The sequence below is a fragment of the Ochotona curzoniae genome, unplaced genomic scaffold (genome assembly GCF_017591425.1).
Source record: "Ochotona curzoniae isolate NIBS_2020 unplaced genomic scaffold, NIBS_Ocur_1.0 patch337, whole genome shotgun sequence".
Lineage (NCBI taxonomy): Eukaryota > Metazoa > Chordata > Mammalia > Lagomorpha > Ochotonidae > Ochotona > Ochotona curzoniae.
Window position 1 is genome coordinate 696,410 of NW_024466903.1, and position 15,430 is coordinate 711,839.

The following is a 15,430-nucleotide window of genomic DNA, read 5'->3' on the forward strand; positions in this document are numbered from 1 at the left end:
CACAAAAAGACCACAAATACCCAGAGCTATCCTGAGAAATTAAAATCAAGCTGGAGGAATCACAATTCCAGAACTCAAGACAGAAACAGAGCAGTGGTCATCAAAATAGTGTGGTGCTGGTGAAGAAACAGAAGACATCTGTTGAAAAAGGAGTGGATAAAGAAAAGTATAGAACATCTACTCCATGGAATACTACTCAGACATTAAAAAGAAATAAATACTACCATTTGCAACAAATAATCTAATCCAAAAAGGACAAACATCATATATTCTTTCTGATATAAGGCAACTTTCATGCAAAATATAAGACCAATACCCCTTTCAATACTATTTTTGCTACATTTCAGGGGGGGTTAATTTTTTTTAATTAATTTCCTTGCTTATTCACAGGTCACACAATAGCACTGTTTGCTTCAGGAGGGTCTTTGACGTTTTCATTTCTTCATTTCTTCAATAACACATTGGTCATTCAGTAGCATGTTATTTAACTTCAAATTCTTGTAAATTTTCTATTATACTATCTTTTGTTGATTTTGTTTTATGGCTTTTCATTTAAGGGGATGTATAATAACTGTGTAGTAGAGACTATCACATACAGATGTGAAGATACAATACAATGTGCATCTCTGCTTACAAATCAAAGATGGACTCCCAATGAAATTGCTGAATGTATCCTGACAACAAGAATGCTTGACTGTCTGCCATTGTTCCTGCCTACAATGTCAAGCTACACTTAAACAGTAGAGTGCAGGGCCCTGCACAGTAGCATAGTGTCTCAAGTCCTCACTTTGCATGTACTGGGATCCCATATGGTTGTTCAGTCTAATCCTGGTGGCCTGTTTCCCATCCAGCTCCCTGCCTATGGCCTAGGAGAAGAATGAAAGACAGCTCAAAGCACTGGGACCCTGCACCCAAGTGAGAGATTGAAATAAGACATTCTGGCCATTGCGGCTGCTTGGCGAGTGAATCATAGGATGGAAGATGTTCTTCTCTGTCTCTGCCTATTTTTCTGCATCTGACTTTCCAACAAAAATAATTCTTAAAAAAAAACAGCAGAGTGTCGGACTTAAAAGTGATTGTTAAAGACGATACAATTGTAATGATATGGGGGAAACCAGTGGACACGGGTGGGGTTTTGGGGAAGGATGAAGGAAAATCCTGGAGCCCATGGAAATGCACCATGGAATAATAAAATAAATAAAGTTTTTAAAATGTATTGAAAAAAGTACTTTCAAAGACAAAAGTAATTAAGACTTACATGTGAAACAAATGTGATCTCACCAAACAGAATTTAAAATTACTGTGACTGATGTGTTAGAGTATCTCATGGGAAAGATAACAAATATGCATGCAATGTCAGGTGGGAAACTTCAACAGAGCTATTATAAGAAAAAATATAAATAGGGATATAAGAAATAAAAAGAACATCAAGAGGAATAATGCTTTTGATAAGAAAATCAGTAGAGTTGAGGGTGGGGTCAATACATAAAACACGTGGAGAAAAGTGACTGGGGAAAACACAAACTACAAAACATGGAACATGGTACAAAAAGCTGTGGGAGAGATATCAAGGATACGGCACACATACATTTGGGAATCCAAAAAAGCTACAAGATTGATTTGTAGGAAATTCTTAGTAATAAAATTAGCAAAAGACAAAAAAAAACCATACTCAAAATTGTCAGAAATTGCATCAGTCTCATCTGCAATTACTTTGCCAAACAGGTCAATAATATCTCCCACTACATCATGATCAGCTGTTGCTTTACTGCCACAAATCTTTTTTAAAAAAATGCAATCTTTAAAACAAAATGCTTAAACATTTGCAAGGCTTGGTGAATATTTATAGGTACTTTCAAGTTTAAGCTAATTGTGAAATATTTTTTGTTTCATCATTAGCACAAAATTAAGTGGCAAACATTCACTGCAATGTTGATGGATCTCTTTGATTACCTTCATTTTTAGGGGTTGACACTGTGGTCCAACAGGCTAATTATTCACTTTCAAGTGCCAGAATCCCAAAGGAGTGCTGGTTCATGTCCCGGATGCTCTACATCCAATCCAACTCCCTGCTTATGGCCTAGGAGAGCAACAGATTATAGCCCAAGGTCTTGGGCCCCTGAACCTTTGTGGGAGACCTGGAAGAAGCTCCTAGCTCCTGGCTTCCAAATGGCTCAGTTCCAACACTGCAGTTATTTGAGGAATGAACCAGGGAATGGAAGATCTTTCTCTCTGCTCTTCCTTCTCTCTGTAAATCTAATTTTCTTCTGTATAATAGACTAACATGCCAGGAAACAAAGATATGTTACACTATACATGTCTACTTCTGAATAGAAGGAGACCACCCAATGAAACTGTTAAATGTATTTTGACAACAGGATACTAGACATTTGCCGTAGTCTATACCTACACTGTCGTGACACACTTAAATAGCCGAATGTTGGACTTGTGACAGTTGTTGAAGCACTACTGCAATAATAGGGAGGGAAATAGTTGGGGAGGGAATGAGGTAGTGGAAGCAATGGTATGAAATGTCTGTGCCTATGGAATCAATCATGAGAAATTATAACAAAGAAAAGGGAAAAGAAAAAAAATCCTCCTTTTTAATTTAGTCAGCTTTTTAATATCTTTAATTAGCTTCTTTCATTACATTCAGCAAGGATTTTAACAGTTTATTCTGTTTCTTCAAGTCCTATGCAACAGCACACTCCTCTAATACTACACAGGCCTGTCTTCCAACACCTTATGTTCCTTTGCTATAAACATAAATGATTCATTTTTCCTGTAACTGTTAAAGTTATGAGTGCCTGTGTCTTCTCACATTTCAACAACTTTATATTATGGAGCAGAGAATAAGCCAAAACAGCACTGAGCAATTTCTGTAGTTCTTGACCCCATATGTGGTACCACAAGAAACCTGATGCCCATGTCCCCAGCCATTTTGTTACCCTTTGTGCTAGTGTGTGGGAAACTAGGCCCAAGAGAGGAAGATACATTACAATTCAGTGGGACTGGGAGGATGCTTTCCATGACATTTCTTCTTATACTCCATGTTGTGTGCCTATGAGTTTACTGCATTTCTTCATATAATATATCAGGTGTGAAATTTTCCACGTGTGACATTCTGTTGACATTTATCAAGATTCAGCACTAAGAACAAGGAATTTTAGATTTTCACGTTTAGAATGTTCAATCTGTAGTTTTCCATTGTTATAATAATAAATTTATTAACAAAATTAGCTTTTCAAAACAACACACATTTATTATCACAGTTCTGTATGTAGGTTGGGGCACCATTTAAGTGCCTAATCAAAGGACCAGACTAGTCAAGCTTCCTTTCTGGAAGCTTTAGGAAAGAATCAATTTTCTTGGCACTCAAAGCTTACAGAAACTCCCTGGTATTTTGGTTCCTGAAACCTCTTACCCTATCTTAAAGGACAGCAACATCAGATCAAACAGATTTTACATAACCTTCTGATGCTTTTTCCTTTTTGAGTTGTTAGGACTCAAGTGATCAGCCTAACCTGGGACAATGCTAGTTACCTCCTAGTAAGTTGATTAAGCTTTACATCTGCAACACCCCTCGCCCCTTTATAAAGGGTTTATTTATTTTTATTGGAATGACAGATTGGATTTACGGAGAAAAGCTGACACACAGAAAAATCTTGTATCATGCTTCACTCCCTAAATGACCATAATGGCCAGTGCTGAGCCAATCCAAAGCCACAAGCCAGGAGCTTCTGGGTTTCCCACCCAAGTGCAGGGTTCCAAGGCTTTGGGACATACTCTACTGCTTTCCCAGGATACAAGCAGGGAGCTGGATGAGAAGTGGAACAGTCAGAACATGAACAGGCTTCCCTATAGGATCCTAATGCTGGCAGGTAGAAGATTAAGCAACTGAGCCACCGTGTTAAGCCCCTAGTTCTCTTGCAGTGTAAGACTGACAGATTCTGGGGACTAGGATGTGTACCTCTTAATGATATAATAGTCTTATATTCCTACTGAGTTTTTGGAAAAATGTATCTATCTGATATCTTTAGAATTGAAGGGTATTGGCATAAAGGATAGGATATACACTTATCTAATCTTTAAAGATTTGAAAACGAAACAACATATTCATAATAAGCTATTATAATGTACCTGACGCATAATATAAAACTGGATTTCATACCCAATATCATTATTTTAAAAAGCCAGACATTTAAGATTCATATACATAACAGATCTAAATATAAAAGCACAAAACCAATCAACTTTAACGCAATAAAATATTATTACTATTTCATATAGCATCTCAATATAAGAAAAAAGACCATAAATTCAAAGAAATATGACTATTAAGCAAAGTTAAAACATACTCAACCATAAAATAATTTAAGCAATCTCCACTTCAAAAAATGTCAGCTCACTAGCTACATTATTAAAATATGTTCTGGGTATTTTTACCAAATATAGTTTTCCTACTCATAAGCATAATTCAATGTTTAACAAAGTAAGAAAAATGTCTGTTTAGAGTGATTGTAATATTATAATCAGGTGTTTTATTGAGTAAAAAAATCTACCAAATTGTAAAATACTTGCCTCAAAAACGAAATGAAAAATGTTTAATATACAAATAATTGTGTTATTGCCAGTGTTTAACAATAGCTAGTCCTCATACACATTATATAGTAGTAAAACTGTATATAGGGGAAACGGTATTTGTAAAACAGTAGACACAAATTAAATTTGAACTAAATTTCTTCTCTACTCACTATCAAACTTAATATATGTTGTGAAACATATGTATTAATATCTAACTTTATATATACCATATCCCTATTTATAAACTATATACATACTGGCTCCTGGCTTTGGATCAGCTCAGCTCTGGCCATTGTTGCCATTTGAGGAGTAAAGCAGTGGATGGAAGATGTTTCTCTCTGCCTCTCCTTTTCTCTGTAAATCTACCATTCCTAAATAAATGAATAAATAAATCAATAAATGTCAGATACATTGTATCTAAGGCTGTGTGCAAGATAGGGCTTAATAAGACAAATAAGATGAAACCTCTGGACTCCAGGTATATTTCCCTCCCTGAATTGGTCATACTAAAGCAAGAATATACTTTCAAGAAACATATATAGCTGTATACTTAAAGTAGAAAGATTATATCATACACAAATAATTTAATAAATTAAGAAATTAGGATACTAGTAAAAATGTTTTCAAATATGTTCCAACATTTAAACAAAATACAGTAAAGGTATAATTCAAAGATGTTTAAGGACCCATACACGTATTAATTTAGAAACAATTTTAACAATCTAACAATTAGTAATTTAATATTCTTCACAAAGCTACACCAAGAATACTGCTTATATACTTACACATATACCTATATACACATACACAAAAATAAATAATTACCAATAGAAGCTGAACGCATTTGCCTCATGTGAGTTTCTATGACAGAAGGGTCTCGAGAGCTATAACTTCCCAACTCAGGATAAAAGCTGGAACCAATGTCATCTGGAGGGCTGTGTCTTCCTTGAGGATAATTCTTGGCTATTCTAGGGTCCCAGTGTTCTAAAATTGGATGATTCCAATGTATATATTTACCATCAAATTGTGGATTTCCATACCAACTGTAATAAAATGCATGTAAATAATAATTCAGAGGTGGTAGTTCATCCAGGTTAAGTTCAGAGGCTTTGGAAGGTTTGACAGTGGTTTCAGCATTTTTTGAATTCTTGGTATTTACTTCATCATTGATTCTATTAATTTTTTGGTAATCAAAACTTTTTCTCGAATGAATAGTTCGTTGATGAAGTTCTGGAAGAAGGTCTAGTCCGAAAGGTGCTCCAAAACCAGCTGTATTTGGTCTCAGCATTTTTAAACCCATCATCACAGAGAAAATAAATAGAATAAAAAGTGACAAAATGATGCAAGTCCTTCTCCGAAACTTTGCCATGATGACATACTTTCAAGTCCAAAATAGTGTTCTACTGCAATTTATTGGAAAAAAAAAAAAAGATGTCATTACATTAATATTTTCCAATGCATTAAAACAAAAATTAAAATCCATACTTTATCACCTTAAATTAAGAAAATACAATATATCAATTACAGCTTTAAATATTGATATTTGTAAGATAATTACTCATTTGGATAAAATTGTTAGGAGCCACAGACTTACGGGCCTTAGACTTGGCCAACCTGACAGCCTGCTGCATTGCAAAGCCTGCCTTGGGCAAGCAGGGCCACAGCAAGCAGGATATTAGGCCAGAACATCCTGTGTAAAACAAGCAGAATAGAACCTCCACCCTTGTTCCTGTTCAAATAATTAGTTCCTCCCCTGTTTCAATACAGATGATTAGTTCTTCCTGTTTCAATATAGATGATTAGTTCCTTCCCTGCTTCAATGAAGATAATTACTTCCAGGAAACCCCTCCCCTCTCCCTCCTCCCCTAGAGAAGAAGGTATATATGAGGAGTAAAATAAAGAGCAGGAGGTACTCTTTTCCACCAAGTACGTGTGTCTGTGTGTTTCTTGGGCCAGCAGCCCAGGGACTAGCAGCCGGGCATTCCCAGTCCACCCTCAGGGTTTGAGCGTGGTGTCCTGCAGGTCGGGACACGAAATGATAACACTTATTGAGAAATATCACTACTGGGGCCAGTGCAGTGGCTCAAATGGACAATCCTACACCTGCAGACCCAGCATCCCATATGGGCACTGGTTCTGGCCCCAGCTGCTCCACTTCCCATCTAGTTCCTTGTTTATGGCATGGGCAAGCAGCAGGGGATGGCACCAGTGCTTGAACCCTGGCATCGGCATCCATGTGCAGAGAACTAGAGGAGTTCCTGTGTTCAGACTGGTTAAACTCTGGCTTTGAGGCCACTTGGGGAGTGAAACAGTAGATGAAAGATCTCTCCTTGCTTCTCCTTCTCTGTAAATCTGCCATTTAATTAACCTTAAAAAAAAATCACTATTACATTTTGTCAAATAAGCCTTTTGATAGTTTAAGACACATAATACAATTTCAGATTTTTACAATTGTTACAATATGAATGAATAAACAAATAGAATAGTTTATGCATACAGAGCTAGAATATGCGCAGCCCAAGAATAAAATTGAATTAAAAAAAATCACAGTTGTGTGTCTCAGGACGGGGCATCTCATGCCTGGATCCCAGACGACAGCCACCATGTGCATGTGGTGAGCTGTTCCTGGGCCTGCCTGGGCTCCAGAGGCTGCTCCCTTCCAGGTGAGTAGACCGAGGGGGGAGGCCTCTATGACTGGGCAGGTCCCGGACCCACCTGCCACCTTCATTGGGCAGTGAATGGGATTGGGGAGGGGCGCGACCTTGGGCCTGGGAGATTAAACTTCCAGCAGCCTCCTGGCTGCTGGTGGGTCTCAGGACAGGGCATCTCATGCCTGGATCCCAGATGACAGCCACCATGTGCATGTGGTGAGCTGTTCCCGGGCAGCCAGTGCACCATTTGGTGCCAGGCTCCACCTGCTGGCCGCCCAGCTGGGGAGCTCTGGGGTTTTGGTTCTTTGAGTCACTGCTTAGTTAGCTCCAGGTTGAACCCATTGTGCTTCTAGGACCTGAAACATTCGTAAAGATTCCCACTGGCAGTAACTCTTCCTTTGTAAAACTTGTAATCACTGAACAATGCTGACCACCAAATACCAGTCCATGCAGAAGCTATGGCTTGGGGCTTGTCCTGCAAAAGTAGCTCCAACAGCTGGCTAATGTGTCAACTGGTATTTGAACAGAGTAGATCAGGCAGGACTGAGCAAACCCTAGCTCACAAGTAAAACTAGAAACCAGGAGGGAGCACAGGTCATGCCGAGCTAGGCTCTTGCACCTACTGGCCCACATGAGCCAGGGACACTAAACCACAGTGTCTAAGGCAGAGGTTGGGACAGGTGAAACATCCAACAACAAATACCAGATTGGGTTGAAGGCCTGTCAGGAAAAGCCCAGTTCCTGCTATGACAGGAGGTGAACTGAGTAGGGCTGGCTCATGGACCCACTGGTAAGCGTGAAACCTGGCACTGGGAGAGGTTCTGATGGAGGAGCCTGGGCAACTCCTCTGGCAGGACACAGACTCAGCAGGTAAGAGCAAGAAACATGATAGGAAACAGCCCAGAACAGGCCATGGAAAGTTTCCCACTGGCATACAATTGGCAGGGGTTGGGGGAAGACCAGGCTGGATCTGTCCATGTCATCCATTGGCAAATCCAAGCACCAGTGTGGGTCGAGCCAGGTTCAATCGCAGCAATGACTAGTACACAATATGGAATGCCGAGGTGAGGTTGCCTGTACTGGAAGGGACCGCAGCGCCCAACCAGCGTGAGAACAAGGAAGGAAGGGGGCAGAGCTGGCAGGGAGAATAAAGGAGGGTTCCTTTGCAGGACAGCTATTCCCGCAGGAGTAGGCTGGGATGGGGACAGACCAGGCTAGGCAGAGCTACCACACCTGTGTGCCTCATGTGGACTAGATCAGGGAAAAGCCAGGCTGGGTTGATTATTCCTACTGGTGCAAACAAAATTAGAGTGGGCAAGGGTTGTTTGGGCTTAGCCACAGCATCAGCTGGAATCTGGGAGTGGGCAAGGCCTGGGAGGGAAATAGTGGGCTCATCCCTCTTGGGTTACCACTTCCACAGGAGGACATAAAACTAAGACAGCGGCTGGGGTGGAATGGGGTGTGGGACAGACCAGATTACTGCAACACATACTGGCAAACCAGGGTAGGGGGTGGGCCTGGTGGGGGTTATTGCAGGTCACTCCAACTAGGCTGCAGCTCCCACTGGTTTATGTGAGGGCCAAGTATGTGCTGGGCAGAACCAGGCTGGACTGCAACACCCATTGGTTCCAGTGGAAGTTGGGAGTGAAAACAGAACCAACCCAGCAATTGCAACCACCAGCTGATCAGGGCGATGGACTGTGCCGGGCCCTGTACTTGCTAGCACATACAAGAAGTATCTTTGGAGATCTTCCTAATCAAAATGCTGGACTCAGAACCCTAACCAAGAAGAGAGAAGACAGAACAGGTCAACCAACCATCTCAGCTATGATGGACTATGTCAATCAGTGGATTTTTCAAAGACCTCATAGTGCTTGGAGTGGCAAGATTGGCAGCGATTCATAACTGTTGAAACATCAAAACCACTTGAGCAAGAACCTCAGAGCATGCCCTACATCAGGGGCCTGGGGAGGGTGGGAAATTGGGTGGGCCTTCTCCCTTAATACCCCCCTTTAAACATGAAGGAAACACTATGGAAAAAATACTAGTCTTATTCATTTCATTTTAGCCCTTGAACCTTTTTACTCTAATTAACTATGTAAAGATTGTCTAAATAAATAAATAAATAAATAAATAAAACAAAAAAAATCACAGTTAATGAAAGAAAACACTAGTGGCAGGCACTGATACAATGGTTAGATTTCCCCACATCAAAATGCCTAGGTCTAAGTCTTTCCTATGGTTTGATTTTATGTTTTTGCTAATGTTGTATACAGTCACAAGTAGAAGGTTGTGTCTTAGGTAGCTGGGGCCCTGCTTCCTATGAGACTGAGATTAGGTTCCAGGCCCCAAGCCTTGCCTCACCTAATTGTTGTTGTTGCCAAACATTTAGTGAGAGAACCAACTGATGAAAGATGCTGACCAGCAGGTTCCTTCACCTTTCAAAATAAATAAATAAACCTTTTTAAATATGAAGAAATACTTAGGGGTATATTTAAAACTCTCAAGTAAAATAACAATTTCTTAAGAAGGGAATGATTTAACTTTTTTAAATAGCAAAGAATCAGAAAAAAACTGAAAAATAATTAAAAAATAGAAAATCGCAAGTAAAATAGTTTCAGTCTGCTTTTAGTTATTCACTTTTATTCATGACTTTTATTGATGAGACTGATTATATAAAATCCATCATACCATTGTACCATTGTGAATTTAGACATAAGAGTTTGCTTCATGAACTCCTTTTAGAACTTTCATTTTTAAAAAAATTATAAAATGTGTCTATGGAATTATTACAAATAATTTCTAACTTTGAAAACTTCACATAAATGTTACAAAAAATAACTTATAATTTGCAAAAAGTATTATAGATTCTTCAGTGTGTTTGGGAAAATACATCATTAATGCGCTCATATGCTATCATGAGTACATAAGTTATACAAATAAAACATTTAAGTATGTTTAGATACTAATTTTTATTAGGTATACAGTTGAAAGTTTTTTAGGCATAAAAATTAAAAAGTTGGCATAAACCATTTTATTAAATATGACCTTTTGTGGTATGTTATCACTATTCTGAAATGTTTACTCTTATGGCATTGTTATTTATTTCTTTTAGATTTGTCAGTGTTTGCTATACATACTTTGATATTATATCTGGTGTTTATATATTTTAAATTGCTGAAACAAGTAAATACTATTAATTTTATCCATTAGTTTTGGGTGAAAATATATTATCCTGAGTTTCTACAGGAAACAATAAAAGGACATTGACTGATGTAGATAACCTTTTGAAAAATCAATACTATCTAATCACAAGGAAAAATCAGAAAACATACAACACCCCGTAGTGCATGAAAGAGGCAGAGTATGTGTAAGTCAGATGGACTAAGCTGAAGCACCTGCTAGTAAGTATAGAGACTGGGTGCAAATCATCGTCTAAGATCGGACCACAGTACCCCTGTTTAAGGGCAATAACCAGGGCTGGGTGCCGGCCTGGTAGGGGAACCATGGGCACTTGTTTTCCAGGCTATAGCTCCTGCTGGTGTGCACAAAGCCGGGGCTGGGGGAGGGAGCAGGCTGGACAAGGCAGCAGCACCCTCCCACATTTGTCAGCTGGGTCTGGGGGTGGGACAGATTGAGCCAACCCATACTTCCTTTTAGTAGCGCCTGAAAGTTGGATGGGATGTGAGCCAGGCCAAGCTAGGCTGCACCATCTCCTGGTTTGCGTGACAGATGGACTGAGGGTGGAACTACTCAGGCAGCTGTATCAACCAATATGTATATTGGCTACAGTACCTGAAGGAACAAAATCGATCCTGCACTAACTGGTACACAGTAGTCAAGTCTGAGGTCACCTAAGGTGAGCTTAATAGAAACCTCCATGATTAGACTGCTAAACTCAAACCCTGGCCACAGGGAAATTGCAAGATCCAACTTGCAAGTGCACGTGTTGGGACTGGACCCCCTCAGTTTCTGATGCTTATGAGAGGACAGCATGTCCATATGCACATGAGGGGTGTGACAGCCAGCACATCTATGCCAGCATAGAATGTTGAGTGCTTAGTCAAAGGATGGAAAGCAGAACAGGCTGAACAACTCTCATAGCCAAGCTTTGCAGCAAGTGTCTGAGTGTGTGAATGTACTAAGTTAGACCTGGTCGGTCAACAGACCTTGGAAAGATTTTCTCAACCCCATGCAACAAAGCAGACAATATCTCAGAAGTATCCAAATTACTCAAGCAACTCCCAGGACATTCTTCCCCTCATCAGCATCTCTAAGGCATCATCAAATGGCTGTCCATCCACTGATGTTGATGCACTTCAACAAGGAGAGATGCCCTTCCATTCCCCAACTGCAGACATAGGAGCAAAAAAAAAAAAACAAAAGAATTCCAATATTTGTCCCACCCACCTTTCTCCATACTTTGATCCTCTCCACTATAATCAGAGGCCACATGGATGTGGATTCCTTTTTACTAGGTAAACAATATTAAAATTAAAAACTAAAAAGAAAAATAAGAACAAAAAAGTTTCTTTCTCAGGACATGAATTTTTTTCTTTCTTTTTATACCCCTCCCGCAAAGAGAACTGAACAGGATCGATTTCTCGGCTTCTTTTTACATCATTTAAAGGGTTTATTAGCACTTAACCGCAAGGATCCAAGGGTCCTATACCAAATTTTACCAATTAACAGTAAAATCAACCTGGCCTAAATAAAGGAAGAACGCTGTGATGAAAAGTATGGCTTTTCTCTCCATTACAACGACTTAAGTCCAACGATTTCAGTTTTGCTATGTTTCTGGGATTTTTTTTTGTCTTTTAAAATTATTTTTACTTAGTTAGTTAGTTATTTGACCACATCAAGCAACCCAATCCTTCTTCATTTCCATAAAATGAATCATCACCTCACCTCACTCTCGGGATTTTTTTGAGGGTAAAATGAGATAACATTCTCAAGATGGGTATCTAGTAGACAATCAAACACCACAGCGTTTATTCCTTATGGTTACTTACAAAACACAGTTCATTTGTTAAAGTCAAAGGGAAATAGCTGTGCCCCCCCTCCTGACAATTCTGATTATTGATAGAAGTACTCACTTTGACATATATTCTAGGGAACAGCAATATCGACTTTTAAATGGATACTTCTTACACATGTCATCATGTAACTTATTTATATACTTCATATTCCCTAGAAACACCTTTATCTTGATAGCCCCATAGAACCTAACATATCTATGCACAATCACTCATTTATAGCCAGTGATCATTACTGCTCAGTATAAGCAATTTGATCTCTGGCTCCTTTGATTTGGACCTTGGTATATATTTGGACAGTATGAATATAAACAAATTCTAATCTACTTGGCACAGTTAGTGTGAACATTAAGCTTATTAGGTGGAAAGAAGCAACATTCAATAACTCAAAAAAATCTATCACCTTCACCATTCATCGCAAAAGCATAACAACCCGTGTAATTCCCAAGTGTCTAGTGATTGTTTAGCTAAGAGTAGAGGAATTAATCATTGGCTTCAACAAAAGAAAAACATTGCAGGAGGCAACGAAGAGAAGTTAACTGCTGCAGATACATATATTCTCCTAACAGGAAACTACTCAAACACTAACTACTCAAAATCCATTCTCTTCAAGGGCAGTCCAATTTACTCGTAAATTAAACAAAATAAGGTGTGTCTTTTTTTATTATTACTATTTTTAGCCTTTTGAAATGCTAGTTGACTTTGAAATTTAGTGACTCCTAATAAAAATCTTTAGACTTATCCAGTTAAACCAGAGACAGAGATCCAGAGGTGTTGCAAAACCACCTATTTAAAAGCTATTTGTTACTATCGCGTAAGTCAGAGAACCCAAAATAACTGCACCTGTTAATTATCATCAATGAACGATGCACACTTTGTGCACTTTTTCGTCTTATTCTGTATAACGTCACTGGACATAAATAGAACCAAAACATTTGGAAATTTCAGAATGTTTCTGTATAAAGGTTCTCTTGCCCAAACCCGACCTTTTGGATAACAAAATTTAGTGAGACAAAACTGAAATATTCTTCTACTTAAGTCTCCACAACACCTACGAAGCAAAACTTTTAAACAGCATTTCACATGTGATGAAAATAAGCAGCTGGTCTAATTTCCCAGTCTCTTCTCTGCAAAAGGCAGAGAAGCCTGCCTGTCTGCTATGTTACCTTTCCACGCAGCATTACAGAGACCATAGTGCAGAATGTTGGTGATATGGTGGTCACCTTGCCCTGAAAGACTGTGGAATTGAAAAATGGACTTGAAAAAAGCTACCTTGTACCTACTCCTTCAACAGTAGCCCCGACAACCTGCAGTTCGTGTTCTGATCATACACGTACTATTCATCGCGGGCAAAGAGCAGTTCTGGAAGTGTCTTAGATATTCGGGCTGGAAGTCTGCAAAGTTGCAGCAACACATCAGCGCTTTTTTTTTTTGTTTGTTTTTTTCTGAGAAACAAATGGTCACAAAAATGATTTGCAAATGGTGTGATTTAATGTCACCAATACCTGATTCTGTGCTTTTTATTTTTTTCCCCCAAACTACTGCCTTAACACTCTGATGTGAATAGCTCATTCTAGTCTTATCTCAGTTGGTATGACTAAATGAGCAATACTTTTCTTGGATTTCAGCAATGCCACCTGCTCTGCTAACACGCATCCCTGCTTAGGGTCTTGCAACAACAATGAAAGGAACTGCTCTTTGTTTAGATAACACAAAATCAAAACACCAGTCCCTCATACTTGCACAGGAGTTTTTGTTTCGGACGCCCTTCACCCTAGCAGACCAGTGGAAGCCCTGTCTGCGCCGGGCCTCCAGCTTGCCTCCCCGGAACTCCGAGGCGCCTGGAGAGGGAAAGAGCGAGGGCGAGGGCGAGGGCCACCTGACGCCCCGCGGACCCCGGACCTGGCCCTTTCCTTCTCCCGGCGCAGCTCAGGAGCTGGGAAAGGCCTCCCCCGACCCGAAAGAGCCAGCTTCCCTGAGATGAGAAGACAGAACTGCACCAAAGGCGAGGCAGAGGGGCGGAAGCCGCGTCCGGACCAGGCAGCGTGAAAGGCCACGTGAAAGGCCGAACTACTAACCCAGATAAAACTTGCGGGGAGCAGCGATCGGAGCCCATAGAACGTGGGAACCACGCTCGCTCCTCACACGCTCCGTGCCCCGGCTCCAGGGGCGCAGGGGCAGAGGGCGGAGGGCAAAGGGCAGCAGCAGGAACCTGCCAGCGGATTGGCCGGCGGGCGCGCAAGCGCCGCGGCCGATGTCGTACCCGCCGTAACCGCATCTAGGGGGTCCCGAGTCCTGCAGCTACTCACCAAGCCGGGGAGGGAGTCCGGCGCAGAGCGGCCAGGAGGAACAGAGCTGAGGAGGCGAACCTGACAACGCCCCGCCGTCCGCCCCGTCGGCCCGGCCCTCCTGGGAGACGCGCCAAAGGTGTTCCGGGGCCGGGGCGGGGCGTGCGCCGGTGGGCGGGGCTGTGGGGCGGGGCCTGCGCCGATGGGCGCGACTCGGGGCGTGGTGTATGCCCGGGGCTGGGCTCCGGGTTGGCGGGGCTCCGGGTGGGCGGGGCGGAGTGTGCGCAGCAGGGGCGGGGCTCCGAGGACGGGGCGTGCAGAGGGCGGGGGCGGGGCGTGCGCCGTGGTCTGCAGACGCCGAGGTCAGAGTGCATAGGCCACAGGGTAGTGGTTAAAACTGACCCTGCTAGGACAGTGGACAGAGATGGCGGGTTTGGGACCCGCCCTGTGTCCATCACTAGAAGAATCCCTCACCGTCTCCTAGGCACTTTAAGATTCCGCTGGAAAGGTGTTTTTTTTGTTTTGTTTTCTGTGAAATTGTCAAAGTTGTTTTTCACTTGATTATACTTTTTAAGCCAAGGAGCAGATCTGCCTGTTTTGACAAAAATGGATCTTGGAAGAGCCTGGTAGATAAATATGGCTTTTAATATTTTCAGAGGTATAAAATCACTTGTATCCCAAAATATTTAGCAGCAGTGATTGACACAGGGTAGGTGTGCACAGCAGGGGCTCTCCTGATAGGGGTTGCAGCACTAGGCCCTCATGTTACATCACCCTGGGAAGCCAGGAGGATTCTGTGTTTTGTTTTGGTGACATAGTAACAGAGTCTGAAAGGCGAGAACTTGATGCAGGATGTACAGGGTGTTGTAAA

The 15,430-nt window shown here is 41.1% G+C and overlaps 1 protein-coding gene across 1 annotated transcript in view; it reads right to left on the reverse strand.

Moving 5' to 3' along the window:
• The window catches only part of LOC121167137 (glycoprotein endo-alpha-1,2-mannosidase), a 37,087-nt gene extending 22,378 nt beyond the window's left edge, over positions 1 to 14,709 (reverse strand). Inside the window, exons 1-2 of the mRNA XM_040996517.1 lie at positions 14,581 to 14,709; positions 5,410 to 5,987 (exon numbers count right to left, since the gene is read on the reverse strand). Of these exons, the coding sequence (XP_040852451.1) occupies positions 5,410 to 5,953 (544 nt within the window). The 5' untranslated portion in view covers positions 5,954 to 5,987; positions 14,581 to 14,709. The remainder of the gene's footprint in view (positions 1 to 5,409; positions 5,988 to 14,580) is intronic.
• Positions 14,710 to 15,430: the final 721 nt, after the last annotated feature.